Source organism: Chrysemys picta, chromosome 20 (assembly GCF_011386835.1).
Source record: "Chrysemys picta bellii isolate R12L10 chromosome 20, ASM1138683v2, whole genome shotgun sequence".
Classification (NCBI taxonomy): Eukaryota; Metazoa; Chordata; order Testudines; family Emydidae; genus Chrysemys; species Chrysemys picta.
Window position 1 is genome coordinate 18,672,485 of NC_088810.1, and position 16,178 is coordinate 18,688,662.

Here is a 16,178-nt window from a genome sequence, read left to right on the forward strand (position 1 = left end):
TGTTAAGCTGTGTCCTGCACGGGAGGAGGTTTCCCATCCAAGCACTGACCCTCTGCAGAGGGAGCCCAGCCCAAGGCCGGTCGCGCTGTGGCTTTGGGGTCAGTACTTAGATCAGAATCAGGCCTGTGTTTTCACTTGTGGTGAGCCACAGGGCTGGTTTAACAGCCAGTAACAGAACATGGATGTTAAGGGTCAGACTGTAACACCTGTACCCACACGGGTGAGACGTTACAGATGTGAGCAGTCCCTAGAACTTCAGTGGCACTCCTGCTGTGACTAACGTCTCCCCAATGGGAGTGAGAGGTTCATCGCCTGGCCCCAAATGAAATACAAAGTGCCACCTACTCCTCTCAGTGACCCCTGTAAAACCAGAGGAACACCACTGCCATCAGCAGAGTTCCTGTGGCTGTGCACCCGTGTCAGGGAGAGCAGAATCTGGCCCAAAGACTGTCAGAATGAGTCTGGAGTAGAGCAGAGGTTCTCAAACTGTGGTTCGTGGACCATCAGTGGTCCGCGAGCTCCATTCAGGGGGTCCACGGATAGGTCTTTCTAAGGTGCGCGCCTGGGTGGCTGCACACAAGAATGAAGGGCTACTAATTAGGTGCCTGGACCCTGGGGAAGACACACATGTAAGGTGAGGTGGTGGCCTTGGGGGAAATAGGGGGTAGGTGGGAGGGGGCAGTGGGCACTGGGGTGAGAAGAGGGGGTGGGGGAATTTGGAATGCACGGGGCTGTGGCGGCTAGAGAAAGAGGCGACTTTTCCCAGCTCCTGGGCTGCGGCTGCCAGGGAGGTTCGGCCCTGCTTCCCTGCCCCAGCTCTGTGGCTGCTGTGGCAGGGAGAGACCCCCCCACACTCCTTCCCAGCCCCAGCTCGGGGGCTGCTGTGGTGGGGGAGAAACCCCCCCTCCTTCCCAGCCCCAGCTCGGGGGCTGCCGTGGCAGTGGAGAGAGGGCACATCCATCGCATTAGAAAGGTAAGACTACGGATATTAAAATAGGAGTTGTGTGCTTTTATTTGTAGAACAAAAAACGTTAATTATTATTAAGGTTTTTTTTATATATAGCGCTTTTATCCAAAGCGCTTTACAATAGTTAGCTAACGGTACAAACAACATTTGGAAAGATCATTAAGTGGGCCGCCGAGACCCTCAGCAATTTTCAAGTGGTACACGGAAAAGAAAAAGTTTGAGACCCACTGGAGTAGAGTACGCTGAGCTTCATGCATCTCAGCTGCTAGAGAAAGGAACGGAAACATGCGGGAGGAGGTGGCGTATTTTTTAATGAGCAACATTTAGAATTACAGCTTCAAAGCGAGGAGTTAGTATCAAACCAGGCGGCATGTGCAGGCTCCATGGCTGGGGGAGCCCCTCCCATTGATAAAACATTGTTACTGAGAGAATACAGACGGGTGTTGGCCCAAGACCCTGTGGATCGAGCCCTTTAGGAAAAGCAGCAGTCTCCCTCCAGGACTGGGATGCGGAGAGAGCCTGACCTCACACAGCTCCGTCCAGACACAGTTTCCCAAGATCTCTCTCACCATCAAGGGTCTGGTTCGTTTTGTGACTTCCTGCTCTGTATAGGCCGGATGGACGAGCGGGTTAATTTTCAGTTACATTTTGGAACGGAGCCACATGCAGCAGCAGTGAAGAGCAGTAAGAAGCAGTAAAACCGACCCACAGCTTTTACAGAAAGTCAACACCTTACAGGATGGTCCTGTCATTGAGCTCGGCAGTGAAACAGCTGTGAGTGTCCAGGCTTGGATCCCCGTGTGGGCTACGATTTCCCCCTTTTCCCTTTCACTGGTCGTTGCTCCCTGCTCTGGTTGGGATTCCTTGAATCAAACTCCAGTTGGGCATGAACTGTTTGACCCTGTTTGACAACATTTAGCAACATTAGACATCTCCCTGCAAGGTTAATTAGTAAAACTTCGATGGATTTGGACACAACAGTCAGTTACATTTACAAACTGATTGTTAAACTGTAATTAAAATTCCTCTGTCCAAACAGTGCACGTCATTAGCACTGAAACCATCATGGGAATCTTGCTTTAAAAGTTCAACACGTGGCTGAAAAAGGCGTTTAGGATTGAGACAGTTTTTCATCTGCCCATGAACTCCTCTAAGTCTGCTGCTTTCACTCTTTGACTGAATTTCCAAAACTGACGGAAAAGGCCAAATCCAGGCTTAGCAGAATTACAGGGGTATTAGAACTGCCTGAATCCTAAATTCACTTGTTTTGAAGCCTCCGTTTTTCTTCACCATTTACAGCTGTTTTCTGACCAATTTATACCCCAGCCCAGATTATCCTCCCACTTCAATGGGAGTTGTGCAGTTACAACTGAATGGCTAACCAGGCCTCTGCTGTGTAATTTACATCACTGGTTACATCCCAATGGAATTTGCCCAGAGATTCCCATGGGAGTTTCACCTGCTTATTTCAGGCAGAAGTTTGCCCTGTGTGATAACGCAAATGATGAGTGATAGAAATTGTGTGTCAGCCATCAGATGCACTGGCGGTTCCAAGCACCGAGCCTGGCTGAATACAGCACTCGTCTCTACAGAAGAGCTGCTGCGTTACATGAGTGTAGGAAGGAATAAATGTTCAATAGGGACGAACAGAAAGAACTGAGTAGGGTTACCATACGTCCGGATTTTCCCGGACATGTCCGGCTTTTGGGGGCTCAAATCCCCGTCCGGGGGGATATCCCCAAAAGCCGGGCATGTCCGGGAAAATCCGGAGGGAGGGAGGGATTGGCCGGGGCCTCTTTGGCCGGGGCCGGTGCGGGGCTGGGCCGGGGTCGCGGGGCCGGGGGCATGGTGCCGGGCCGGGAGCCGGGCCGGGCGCGCGGTGCCGGGGTCGCAGTGCCGGGCCGGGCTGGGCTGGGCGCGGGGCCGGGCGGGGAGCAGGGGGCGCGGTGCCGGGAGCCGGTCCTGGCCTGCGGGGCCGGGCCGCTGGGGGGTGCACTGGGCTGCGGAGCCGGTCCGGGGTCGCGCCGGGCCGCGGAGCCGGGCCGCTGGGCGGTGCGCCGGGCCGGGCCGCTGGGGGGTGCGCGGGGCCGGGGGGGTGCGCCGGGCCGCAGGGCCGGGGGGGTGCGCCGGGCCGGGAGCCGCGGGGTGCGCTGAGCCGGGGGGCCGGTCCGGGAGCCGGTCCGGGGTCGCGGGGCCGGGGGGTGCGCCGGGCCGCCGGGGGCCGGCCGGCAGTGCTGGGCGGGCCGGGGGTGGTCGGCCGGGGCCGGCACCCCAGGGCCCGAGCCGACCCAGGCTGGAGCCGCCGGGGGGGCCAGCCTGGGCCGCACCTCCTCCTCCCCCCGCCCCTTACCTGCTTCAGGCTTCCAGCGAATTAAATGTTCGCGGGAAGCAGGGGAGGGGGCGGAGACTTTGGGGAGGGGGCGGAGTTGGGGCGGGGGCGTGGGCGGGGCTGGGGGCGGGGCCCCGTGGAGTGTCCTCCATTTGGAGGCACAAAATATGGTAACCCTAGAACTGAGAGAACTGTTTTCAATTATTTTGTGAGAAATCAGCCCCACTATTAATAGGGCTGCTGCTACCTCTCCACACCTGGGGCGGACTGTAGTGTGTTGATTACCTGGAGTAGAACAGCAGTGACTCCAGGCCAGGCTCAGGGACACCATCAACACCACCAGGGAAATCACCACTGCATAGCGCAGCGTCTGCGCCACACACCCGCTGGGATGGGCTGTGGAGGAAGCGGACACCAGTGGACCATCAGGAGGTGAAAGAATCTTTTTTGAAACTTTTCATTAAACCCTTTGGTTTTAACTTCCAATCCCAGCTCTGTATTCACCTCTCCCCAGTAGTTATTATTTAATTCTTTACAGTGCTTTATAGGTACAATCTGGGTGAAAGCTGCTCTAGAAATCCGAGCTACATTGTCTTGGGGTCTCTCTAATGTCTCAGTTTAGCTTTCCCCAAATTCTCTGCAAATCTGCCTACTTTTAATTATGACATAAAATATTCCAGCTTTCTGGGATGGAAAGTTACGTAGAAGCAACTCGGATTGTGGCCACTTGACACCTATTTCACATCTGAATCTCCATTAGCCTCAAATATCATATCACTCACCTGCAGGATACCTGGTACTTTTCTTCACACTGCTGCCAGAAGAGTTGAATTTGACTTCACAGGTGAAATTCTTCCCACTGGTCCAGGTGTCCATGGGGACGCTGATGTGATTTATGAGGGTTAAAGATCCATCTCTTGCTTTCAATGAGCGCGTCAGCCCCAGTTCCTGCAGCTCCCCAGAAACACTCCAGGAAACACGGACTGGGCTGGACACTCCATGGATCACACAGGCCAGATTCGCTGTCCCAGTGACTTGAATATCATGTGGAAATGGGACCAGAAGCATCACCCAGCTGCTGTTGGTATAACTGTCTGAGCAGAAGGAGGTGGAGAATTCAGTGTGATGATCAGATGAGCTGCAGACTGATTAAAGATGTTAATCTTTCACTAAGACATTAATTCAAAGAAAAAAAGCTATTGAAGAAGAAGGAACTATGAAATCACCACACCAAGACTAAACTATAATATAGCACAATACATATTTACATTAGCCAGAATGGAAATTGTGTGCTCTTTTATCAAGAGATGCTCTCTTGAGAACATTTCATTAAATTGAAATATAGTTTCATGCAGTCATGGCTCTTAGGGTGGAAATATTCCCCTCCTGGGTGCCCTGAATAGTCACAGATTAACTTCAATAGTTTTTTGCTGGCACTTTCAAGTTGTAACCTTTTTGATATAAAATATATCTGTATGATATTCCTTCTGTACTCATCGCATTTAATGTTTAGCTGATCTTTTTGGTTTAAAGTATGCTTTCCCTTTAGCCCTTCATCACTAGTTATGGTATCTAATTACATTTTACTGGAAACATGCAGGGCTAGCCCTAGACCAGAGCTAGGCAACCTATGGCACGCGTGCCAAAGGCGGCACACGAGCTGATTTTCAGTGGCACTCACACTGCCCGGGTCCTGGCCACCGGTCTGGGGGGCTCTGCGTTTTAATTTCATTTTAAATGAAACTTCTTAAACATTTTAAAAACCTTATTTACTTTACATACAACAATAGTTTAGTTATATATTAAAGACGTACAGAAAGAGACCTTGTAAAAACGTTAAAATGTATGACTGGCATGGAAAACGTTAAATCAGAGTGAATAAATGAAGACTCGGCACACCACTTCTGAAAGGCTGCCAACCCCTGCCCTAGACCAAAGGGTGCCCCAGGCGAGGCGCGCCCCACCTCTCCATTTGTTAAACTTTTGAATACCTTATTTTTTATTGCATTTGTAGCGCATTTCACGACTTTGCATGCATGATTTATCCCTGTCATATAAGCCGATAAATTTGCATGCTAGGATCTGTAAATCTGTATTGATTCATGCTCTGTATAAGCAAAATAAAAAATACGTTTCCTCTGAGCTAATAGAAACTTTTAAATTTAACTTTTAAATGTACTTACATCAAGAAATGGAACTGTGCACCAACACTGGGTGACCAGTGTTAAATAGTGTTACAGTCGGTGACAGCCTTAGAATGTTAACCCTGGTCCTTTAGTTCAAAGGGTTGCTTTTCTCGCCTTTGCCCTCGCAAACTGGAAAAACAGCACCTGAACCTGGCACACTCCAAGCCCAACACCCCAAGGGGTCACTGGGATCACCTGCCCCTAAATCCGGCTCTGGGAACATGAAATATGCTTTGTCAATCAGTTATTAATGTCCTCCAACAAGCTATTGTTCCTTACCTCCAACAATCAGTGTGGATCCATTCCCGAAAAGCAGGTAGCTGCTGTCTATATATGCACAATAGTAAATGCCAGACTCAGTCTTTTGGACGTTGCTGATTTCCAGTGTCGAGCTGTGTGTCTCGTGTTTGCAAGCAAATTTACTTACATTTTGATCATCCAAACAGCACTTAATGCAGGTGGGTGTCTCGCCTTCTCGTCTCAAATACCAAAACATTCTACTTCCTTCCAATTTCTCTTTGGAAGAACAGTGGATCTTTGCGGTGTCACTAACTTCAACAAACTGGATCCGCTGAGTCTGGTACAGAAATAACTGCACTCCTAGCACTGGAGAAATAAAATATCGTTATAGTCAGTGTCCGTCAGGTCTCCAAGTGACACAGATGGACTGGATAGCTCAGCCATAGAAATTACTTAATCTGATAACATCTACGCTCTGCAGCCTAAATGCTAAAAAAAATGGCTATAACTTTGTACAAGTGAATGGAAATGCAATTACAATCCAGCAAAAGTCTCCAAACTATCATAGATATTCAACACTGATGTCCTATTAAAGGAGGCTGTTTTCTCAATTCCAAATTTTAATACAAACGTTTTACCTAAGGAAGATAAAACAAGATATTCGGCAAAGATCATTTTCATAAAAAAAGTAAAATAAAATCCTGACACACTGGCCCAAAGGCTGATACCTAGTGCACTGCTGCAGTGACTGGGTTCAGTGTCTCGGTTATGTCCAGTGAGGAACGCCTCCGAGGAGGATGTGCTGTGGTGATAGATACTAGAGGGGTGGGTTAAAGACTCTACAAAGGGTACAGCATTTCTTGTAGAATTTCTCTGCATTCGAATGGCACAGGGGTGTACTATAATGATTTAGAATAATTTTAACATCCAGAACATGGATGATCTATGTAAACAAACCCACCTGATTTCGGAGCACAAGTCCCATTGACTTTCAAAGGAGAATGCTCCTAAATCACTTAGTTCTTTTGATGGCCCCAACCTAAGTCTCTTCCCAGCCTTCCATGTTTGGTCCATTATTGTATCATATTTCTTGGTGCTACAACACTGACCTGTAATGAACATTTGGAGTCTCGTCTTGGAGGACTTAAATTGCACCTTTAATCATCAATCTGAAAGCTCCGCCATGTTTGAGAAATAAGACAGTGAAGGATACAATTTTCAAAAGTGACTTAGGGCCAGATTTTCAAAGGTATTTAGTTGCCTAAGGATGCAGAGAGGCACCTAGTGGGATTTACAAACATGGCTAAGCGGGTCAGGGGGCCTCACTCTTACCAAAGTCAATGGAAGCTAAACACCTCACTTGCCTCCATTTGGATCTAGCAATGGACTGGCTAAAAATGAACGGAACGTGGCTGGTTAGAGAGCTGCATCTGGCTCTACAGCGTATACAGAGAATTAAAGCGTATCTGTCAGTGACCCTTCTGAAACAGTGGGCAATGGAGGGCAACACGGGCTAGCGAGTACAGCCATTGGCTCAGAAAAGACGAGATTCCCTAGGTGCTTTGATAGCATCTTCTTAGCCCACACCCCATTTTTTAGGCTGCACTGACTGGCTGAAACTCCCTTAGCAAAGTGGGGATCGTTATATCACAAACCCCTTCCAGGCAACGCTCTAATGCTGGGGACCATCTTCCTTCCCTTCCTTTCCCCTCTCCCACTCTCATGCTTGGGAAGCCACCTGGGCTAAATTCTGCAGTCCCTGACTGAGGCAACGTTAAGTGGAAGCAGGAGTTTGGCCTGACGAAGGACGACTGGACAGGCCAAGATTCTGCCTGATTTCTAGCCCAAGGGCATTACTGACAATGACACAGCTTCCCCTTTGCACCAATGTAAAGAGGAGTTTAGAGGAGCATAAATTACACTCACCCCCACTTCCAGGCCCCTGGGCGTTACCATGATGGACAGGGGCTTAGTGCAAATGAGAATCCGGTCCCCAGGCTCGCTGTTAAGGGGCTGAAGATTGTCAGTGGTCATACAGATAAGACCATAGAAATCATAACGCTATTCGAGCAAAATTTCTCCCCAGCCCAGTTCCTGTAAGGGCCTGTTATCACCCTCCCAGTAACACTGATTGACAATGGCACAAAGCCCTATTTACTGCTCTAAGGTTCCCAGCAAAAATACTTTACAATGTGCAGTGCTTTAAGGAGCTGATCCTAACAGCAGCTGAGCACCCACCACTCCCCTTGACTTTGCTGAGTGTGGCGGGTGCCCAGCATATCACAGCAGGTGTCTCAGCACCGTGCAGGATTGGGCCCTTACAGTGTATACAGAAATCCCTTCATGCACGGTGGGGGTGGAGCGGGGCAGCTGTCTGACAGCCCCACAGCAGCACGGCGCAGTGCCTTAGGGCAGGAAGTGAAAAGGAGGAAAGTAGCCAAGTGTAGCTACAGGAGCAATTTTACACTCATGTAATTACCAGGGCTGGGGCAGAAAATGGATTTTGCATCTCACACCAATGTTAAGATATCGAAAAATGTTCCCATCTCAAATTGGGATGAAAAGTCAAAATCTCAATAATTTTCTTGAACCAAATATTCAAAAATAATTTTTGGTTTGGATGAGTGGAGGCATTTTCTCTTCACAGTTTTGCAATGTTTCCTTTCAATTTTGAGCATATTAATTTTTTTTTTAAATGCAACTCTAATTAGCTTAAATTTCGAAGCAAGACGTCATTGCGAACTGGGAAAACTGGAATTTTTCATTTTGTAAAATATCAAAATGAAAAATTTCAACCATTTGGAAAAACCTTTTTTTCAAATAAAAAAATCTTTATCAAAACCAACCCACAAACATTTCCCAAATGGGAAGGTGGCCAAGGCACCAGAGCCAGCTGCTCTCGTCTTGCACAAAGCATCATGGGATTGCCAGGGAGTTCAAGTCACCATTTATTCCAGCCCTCGGGTTTAAGTTTCAGTGGAAATCTGGGCCCTCCTGTAGCCCTGGTTCAGTTCTCAGGGCAACATGGGACCAGGTTCAGACCGTTAGTCATTCATTTTTTATTGGCGCTCATAGAAACATAGAAATATCAGATTGGACGGGACCTCAAAACATCCTCAAGTCCAGCCCATTATGGTGAGGCAGGGCCAAGTTAACCTGGACCATCCTTGACAGGTGTTTGTCCAACCTGTTCTTAAAACCTCCAGTGACGGGGATTCCACAACCTCCCTCGGACGCCTGTTCCAGAGCTGAACTAACCTTAGAGTTGGAAAGATTTTCCTAGTATCTAACCTAAATCTCCCTTGCTACAGATTAATCCCATTACTTTTTGCCCTTCCTCTGGTGGGCATGGAGAACAATTGATCACCGTCCTCTTTGAAACAGCCCTTAACATATGTGTAGAGGTGTGTGTAGTAAGGGAGATAGAAAGGGCCGGATTCTGCTCTCAGAGTCACCAATGTAAATCCAGAGTAACGCCACTGACTGCAACAGAGCTCCTCCAGATTTACACTGCTGCAAACCAGAGCAGAATCGGGCCCAAAGAATTTAAGACGTCACCTTTCTTATTACACAATATGCTGAGATTGATGCATTGAACGGGTAAAAGAGGCAACACAAACATCACTAGTGGGATTGCCGTCTCTTTTTAATGAGTGACAGAACGACAGCTTGAAGAACAAGAAGTTGTGATGTGCAGGCTCAGGCACCAGGAGAGCTCTAGTCATTGACAAGGTGTTTTCATTGTTAGATGGTGCAGAGGGGAGATGCACATGGGGCCCTGTGGATCTCGCCCGTGGGGAAAAGCAGCAGTCTCTAGAATGGACATTGTATTAGCAGCTCCCGCACTGGTCTGGGGAGAGATTCTCATCCCTCAGAGCTTCTCCTGCATCCATCCTTCCCCTTCAGAATCCCATTGCACGTCCATGTAACGTGAGCATGAACCTGCTGAAGATCAGGGGAGCTGGGAGCTGTGGCGTATACAGGGGCTGCATGTCCCCTCTGCAGCCTCCTGCCGTCCAGCCTCACTCTATGCAGGAAAGTTATAGTTGTTCAGCTGTGTCCGGGTCCCTCTGCACATGGCGGGAGGATGATGATTGTGTTACCATAGCACGCAGGAGCCCCAGTTATGGATCAGGCCCCCTGGTGCTCAGCGCTGCACAAACACAGTACAAAGACAGTCCCTGCCCCAAAGAGCTTCCAATCTAATACACAAGTGATGTGTAAAGTCATCTACACCATGATGCCTTTATAACCCAAAAGGAGATTCTCTTTGGGGATCTTCTGACCTTTATTTTTTAAACAGAAGTGGAGAAAATAAAAAACAAAATAGACTGAGACAGCCAGCTGGAAGGAGGCTCTGTCTACTTCCAATCAGCAGAGAACCAATCATCAGTTCCTGCTTGTGGATTCCCCTGCACTAGACAGTTCAGGGTTTTACATGTTTCCCTCTGGCCGGTCGCTGCATCTTCTGCCTGTTGCGATTCCGCGAATCAAAATCCAGATGAGCGTATAAGATCCCACCCTGTTTGGCGACAGTTAGAAAAATTAGCCACCTCCTTGTAAAATGAAGGGATACAAGCTGAGACAGAATCAGACATCCAAGTGAGTTTAGCCTGATGAAAAATTCCCTCATCTCTGATTCTCCTGCTTGTCCTATAAATGGTGCGTGTTATCGGAATGGAAACCAGCGCTGGATTCTGACTTTAAGAATCAGCTACTGACAATATTTGGCCAGATCCAAACCCCATGTCAAAGGACAGTCTCCTACTGAGGTCCAGTGAGCTTTGGATCAGGCCCGTAGAACCTGTCACTGGAAAATCTTCATGTGCTTTACAAATATAATTTCTTACAGCTCTTTATCTTATAAGTGCCAGAAATGTTCCCAGCTGTACAAAAACCCTGTAAAGGGCACAGTCAGAACCAATAAAACATCATAAGTCTTGTTATCCACTATTTATGTAGGGGGAAACTGAGTCACAGAGCACTAAGTGACTTGCCCACTATCCTACATTAACTTAGGAGCAAAGTTAGCAGTAAAACTCTGTGCTCTCCTTCAGCTACTTCAAAAGCTAGATCTCACTTTCACTTCCTCCTTCCAGAACAATCAATTTAAGTGCCAAATATATGAAGTTGATGGATTAGAAATGCCTGAGACAAACACATTGATTTAGACAGAGATAGTTTGCAAAGAGCCGTACCTGGTGCTCCTCTGAAGATGGAGATGCTGAGATCCTGGGCTGGAATCCTGGAACAAACAAAGACAACAGTAAAAGTTCCTCTTCCACAGTCACTCCCCCAGCTGTAGTTCATTGACTAATGGTGCATCCGAGCTGTGGGTGCGCAGGGCACCACCATGCATGGCACATGGAGAGAGGCTACTGCTCTTTGTGAACTATACACAAGGTGTCTGGGCCATGGGCGGTAGAAGTATTTTCTACATCGCTCCCTTTGTCACGGAGAACAAAGCCGTTCTCCCGACACAGGAAATTCAAGTTTCAGAAAACAAACATTCTGAGATCAGTGCTGGCAGTTGTGACATTTGCAGCATGTTCATGTGTTGGACGGGACAGTTACAAGCAGGGGAGTGGGATTTCTCTCTGCGGGAGAGTGTCTGGGCTGGGCTGTGTTTATTACCTAGAGTAGAAGGGCAGAGGGTCCAGACGAGGCTCAGAGACACCACCAGCAGCAGCAGACCAGCACCAGCCGCAAGGGGCACAATGTAATGTGAGCACTCGCTCGCAGGGGCTGTGGAGGAAGCAAAAAAAACAGACAAAAATGCCTGACTTGAGCAAAGGGGGTCGTGATGCCACCACATCCAGCTCTTCTCTACTGACCCCACTTCACCCCGGGCCTTAACCCCTGAGAAGCGAGGATACAGGAGACTTCAGCACCTTTCAGTCTCTCTGCTGTGCCCTTGGCATTAGGCCGATGATTTCTCCTGTAATCAGAATCTTCTCTGCACCTCTGCCACCTACAAAATCCTCCCTGTAGGTCTCTCCTCACCTCATCGCCTCTCCACATCTCACCAGAAAACAGCTCTCTGTGCCCTCAAGTGCCTCTGTTCCCTTCTCCCTCTGACACTGGCTGTCATTTAACTCGGTAGGGTGCTTTACAGATACAGCTGGTGTGAAAGTTTCAATAGGAAGTTACTGTCTTGTGAATATTGCAATTCCTCTTGTCTCCTTTCCCAAAATTCTCTGCACATCTACGAAATCCTCTCTGGAGGTCTCTCTTCATCTCATTGCCTCTCCATCACTTTGCATCTCTCATTGGAGAGCACGTCTTCTCAAATGTCTCTTAATTTCCCTTTATTTATTATTTAACTCTCAACAGGGATTCATATGTACAATCTGGGTGAAAGCTGCCCTAAAGATCACAACCAAATTGTCTAGTGATCCCTGTAATGTAAAGTTACCTTTCCCCAAATTCTCTAGAGAAATTCTAACTAATAAGACATAGACTATTCCAGCTTTCTGTGATGGAAAGTTACGTAGAAGCTGCTCTGAGTGTGGCCACTTGACACCCATTTCACATCTGAGTCTCCCTTAGCCTCAAATATCATATCACTCACCTGCAGGATACCTGGTACTTTTCTTCACACTGTTGCCAGAAGAGTTGAATTTGACTTCACAGGTGAAATTCTTCCCACTGGTCCAGGTGTCCATGGGGACGCTGATGTGATTTAGGAGTGTTAAAGATCCATCCTTTGCTTTCAATGAGCGCGTCAGCCCCTGTTCCTGCAGCTCCCCAGAAACACTCCAGGAAACATGGACTGGGCTGGACACTCCATGGATCACACAGGCCAGATTTGCTGTCCCAGTGACTTGACTGCCATGTGGAAATGGGACCAGAAGCATCACCCAGCTGCTGTTGGTATAACTGTCTGAGCAGAAGGAGGTGGAGAATTTAGTGTGATAGTCAGATGAGCTGCAGTCTGATTAAAGATGTTAACCTTTCACTCAGACACAAGGTGGGTGAGGTAAAATCTTTTATTGGACCAACTTCTGTTGGTGAAAGAGACAAGCTTTGAAGCTTACACAGAGCTCTTCTCCAGGTCTGGGAAATAAATTCAGAGTGTAATTTCCCGGATCTACAGGCGAGCTCTGTGTAAGTTCAAAAGCTTGTCTCTCGCACCAACAGAGCTTGGTCCAATAAAATATTTGATCTCACCCACCTTGTCTCCCTTATATCTTAGGGCCAACACAGCTACAACAACACTGCACAAATCTTTCATTAAGACATTAATTAAAAAAAAAATCTGTTGAAAAAGGAAGTATTAAATAACCACGCCAACACCAACTAGGATATAACGCAATAAATATCCACAGTTGCTAGAAGGAAAATTGTGTGCAATTTTATAAAGAGATGCACTCTTAAGAATATTTCATTAACCCAAAATATTGTTGTATGCAGTCATGGCTCTTAGGCTAGGAATATTGCCAACCTACGTGGCTTGAACGGTCACAGAGAAACTGCAAAGGTTTACTTTCAACATTTTCAAATGTGAAGTTTTCTAGTTATGAAATATACACCTATTATATTTCTTCTCTGCCCATAGCATTTAATGTTCAGCTGATCTTTTTGATCTACAGTATGCTTTTCTTTTAACTGTTTCTCAGTAGCTAAGGTATAGTGTTACATTTTAATAGGAACATGAAATATGCTTTGTCAATCAATTATGAGTCTCCTTAAACAAGCTGTGGTTCCTTACCTCCAACAATCAGTGTGGTTCCATTTCCAAAAAGCAGGTAGCTGCTATATATAAATGCACAGTAGTAAACGCCAGTCTCATTCTTTTGGATATTGCTGATTTCCAGTATTGAGAGGTGTGTCTCATGTTTGCAAGCAAATTTACTTACATTTAGATTATCCAAACAGTACTTAATGCAGGTGGGTGTCTCACCTTCTCTTCTCAAATACCAAAACACGTCTCCTCCTTCCATTTTTTCTTTGGAAGAACAGTAGATCTTTGCAGTGCCATTAACTTCAACGAACAGAATCCGCTGTGTCTGGTACAGAAATAACTGCACTCCTAGCACTGGAGAAATAAAATATGTTTAGTCACTTTCCATCATCAAGTCTCCAACAGCCATATATAAACTGGCTCGTTCAGAATATACTTGGTCTGATAATATTTATGCTCCGCTAAAAAAAACCTGCTTTAACTTTGTACAACTAAATGGAAATGCAATTTATATCCAGCAAAAGTTTCCAAACATATCATAGATATTCATCACTCATGTCCTACTGAAAAGGCTGTTTTCCCAATTCCAAAGCTTAACGCAGACGTTTTACCTAAAGAAGATAAAACCAGATACGCGGCAAAGATCATTTTTGTAAAAAAAAGGAAAAGAAAATCCTGACACACTGGCCCAAAGGCTGATACCTAGTGCACTGCTGCAGTGACTGGGTTCAGTGTCTCGGTTATGTCCAGTGAGGAACGCCTCCGAGGAGGATGTGCTCTGGTGATAGATACTAAAGGGGTGGGTTAAAGAATCTACAGAGGGGACAGAATTTCTTGAATAATTTCTCTGCATTCCAATGGCACAGGGGTGTATATAATGATTGAGAATAATTTTAAACATCCAGAACATAGCACAGTGTCTTCAGTGGATGAGCTATATAAACCAACTCACATGACTTCAGAGAACAAGTCCCACTGACTTTCAAAGGAAAATGCTTCTAAATTACTTACAGTTTTTGACAGTCCCAATCTAAGTCTCTCCCCAGCTATCCAAGATTGGTCCATAATTGTCCATCTTTCTTGGTGGTACAATGCTGACCTGTAACAATCATGTGGAGTCTTGTCTTGGAGGACTTAAATTGCATTTTAAATCATCAAACTGAAAGTTCTGACGTGAGAAAAATAAGATAATGAAGGATACGATTTTCAAAAGTGCCCAAGTCCCTTTTTCAAGAGACTTAGGGCCAGATTTTCAGAAGTATTTGGGTGCTTATAGATGCCGAGAGGCACCTAGTGGGATTTTCAAACATGGCTAAGAGGGTTAGGGGCCTCACATCTACTGAAGTGAAGGGAAGTTAAGGGCCTCATCTTGGATCTAGCAATGAACTGGCTAAAATGAGCTGAAGGGGCTGGTTAGAAAGCTGCATCTGGCTGCACAAAGCAGGGAGAGAGAAGTAAAATGTATCTATCACTGACCCTTCTGAAACAGCTGACAATAGAGGGCAACATGGTCTAGTGATTAGAACAATTGGCTCAGAAAAGACCCGATTCCCTAGGTGCCTTGGCCACTTCTCCTTAGCCTGCTGCACCCCATTTTTAAGGCTACATTGACTGGCTGCAGTTCCCCTGGCAAGGTGGGGATCGTTATGACACAAACCCCTTCCAGGCAGCTCTCTAATGCTGGGGACCATCTTCCTTTCCCTCCCGACCCTCTGCCCTCTCCTTCTTAGGGAGCTACTTGAGCAGAATCTCGCAGTCCCTGACTGAGGCAATGTTAAGTGGAAGCAGGAGTTTGGCCTGACGAAGGACGACTGGACTGGCCACGATTCTGCCTGATTTCTAGCCCAAGGGCATTACTCACAATGACACAGCTTCCCCTTTGCACCAATGTAAAGAGGAGTTTAGAGGAGCATAAATTACACTGACATCCACTTCCAGGCCCCGGTGTGTTACCAGGGTGGAAAGGGGCTTAATGCAGATGAGAATCAGGTCCCCAGGCTCGCTATTAAAGGGCTAAATGTGGTCAGTGGTAATACAGACAAGACGACAGAAATCATAACGCTATTCGAGAACAATGTCTGCCCAGCCCAGTTCCTGCAAGTATGACCCTCAGAATAACACTGATCGACAATGGCATAAAGCCCTATTTACTGCCATTCCCAGCGAGAATGCGTTACAATGTCAATTGCTTTAAGGAACGGAAGGTAGGCGCTGATCCTAACAGCCGCTGAGCACCCACCACTCCCCTTGACTTTAATCAGTGTTGTGGGTGCCCAGCACGTCACAGGAAGTGCCTCAGCACCATTCAGGATTGGGCCCTTTTGCTGAGTATAGAAATGTCTTCATGCACGGTGGGGGTGGAGTGGGGCAGCTGTCTGACAGCCCCACAGCAGCACTGCGCAGTGCCTTAGGGCAGGAAGTGAAATGCTCAATGTAGCCAACTGCAGCTACAGGAGCAATTTTACACTCATGGAATTACCAGGGCTGGGCAGAAAATGCATTTCCCACCCCACACAAATTTTCAAGATATTGAAAAATTTTCCTGTGTCAAATTGGGATGAAAAGTCAAAATCTCAAAAATTTTCTTGATCCAAAAATCATTTTCTAGCCAACCAGCCCTCGTAATTACCCAAATGGGAAGGTGGCCAAGTCACCAGAGCCAGCTGCTCTCATCTTGCAGAAAGAGTCATGGGATTGCCAGGGAGTTCAAGTCACCGTTCAGCCCAGCCCTCGGGTTTCAGGTTCAATTGAAATATGGGCCCCCTTGCAGCC

General features: G+C 47.1%; 2 protein-coding genes across 2 annotated transcripts; both read right to left on the bottom strand.

The window, feature by feature from the left end:
* Positions 1–1,260: 1,260 nt before the first annotated feature.
* Positions 1,261–6,082, bottom strand: LOC135976834 (immunoglobulin kappa light chain-like). The gene is made up of 4 exons (XM_065574480.1): positions 5,762–6,082; positions 4,079–4,390; positions 3,582–3,692; positions 1,261–1,868 (listed from the first exon to the last, which is right to left on the bottom strand). Exons 1-4 carry the CDS (start codon positions 5,976–5,978, stop codon positions 1,837–1,839), a joined length of 672 nt encoding a protein of 223 aa, XP_065430552.1. The 5' UTR covers positions 5,979–6,082; the 3' UTR covers positions 1,261–1,836.
* Positions 6,083–9,994: 3,912 nt separating this feature from the next.
* LOC112059855 (immunoglobulin kappa light chain-like) lies at positions 9,995–14,505 on the bottom strand. Its single transcript, XM_065574481.1, has 6 exons — positions 14,418–14,505; positions 13,434–13,760; positions 12,294–12,605; positions 11,357–11,467; positions 10,921–10,967; positions 9,995–10,244 (listed from the first exon to the last, which is right to left on the bottom strand). The coding sequence occupies exons 2-6, from the start codon at positions 13,663–13,665 to the stop codon at positions 10,149–10,151; spliced, it is 798 nt and encodes a 265-aa protein (XP_065430553.1). The 5' UTR covers positions 13,666–13,760; positions 14,418–14,505; the 3' UTR covers positions 9,995–10,148.
* Positions 14,506–16,178: the final 1,673 nt, after the last annotated feature.

Coding starts and splice junctions, on each gene's coding strand:
- LOC135976834 (XM_065574480.1), bottom strand. CDS start 5,978: ATGTTTTGGTATTTGAGACGAGAAGGCGAGACACCCACCTGCATTAAG. Junction 4,391..5,761: donor ATCCACACTGATTGTTGGAG/GTAAGGAACAAT, acceptor CCTTCTGCTCAG/ACAGTTATACCAACAGCAGC. Junction 1,869..3,581: donor TCACTGCTGTTCTACTCCAG/GTAATCAACACA, acceptor GTTGTCAAACAG/GGTCAAACAGTTCATGCCCA.
- LOC112059855 (XM_065574481.1), bottom strand. CDS start 13,665: ATGGAAGGAGGAGACGTGTTTTGGTATTTGAGAAGAGAAGGTGAGACA. Junction 12,606..13,433: donor AACCACACTGATTGTTGGAG/GTAAGGAACCAC, acceptor CCTTCTGCTCAG/ACAGTTATACCAACAGCAGC. Junction 11,468..12,293: donor AAGTACCAGGTATCCTGCAG/GTGAGTGATATG, acceptor CTTCCTCCACAG/CCCCTGCGAGCGAGTGCTCA.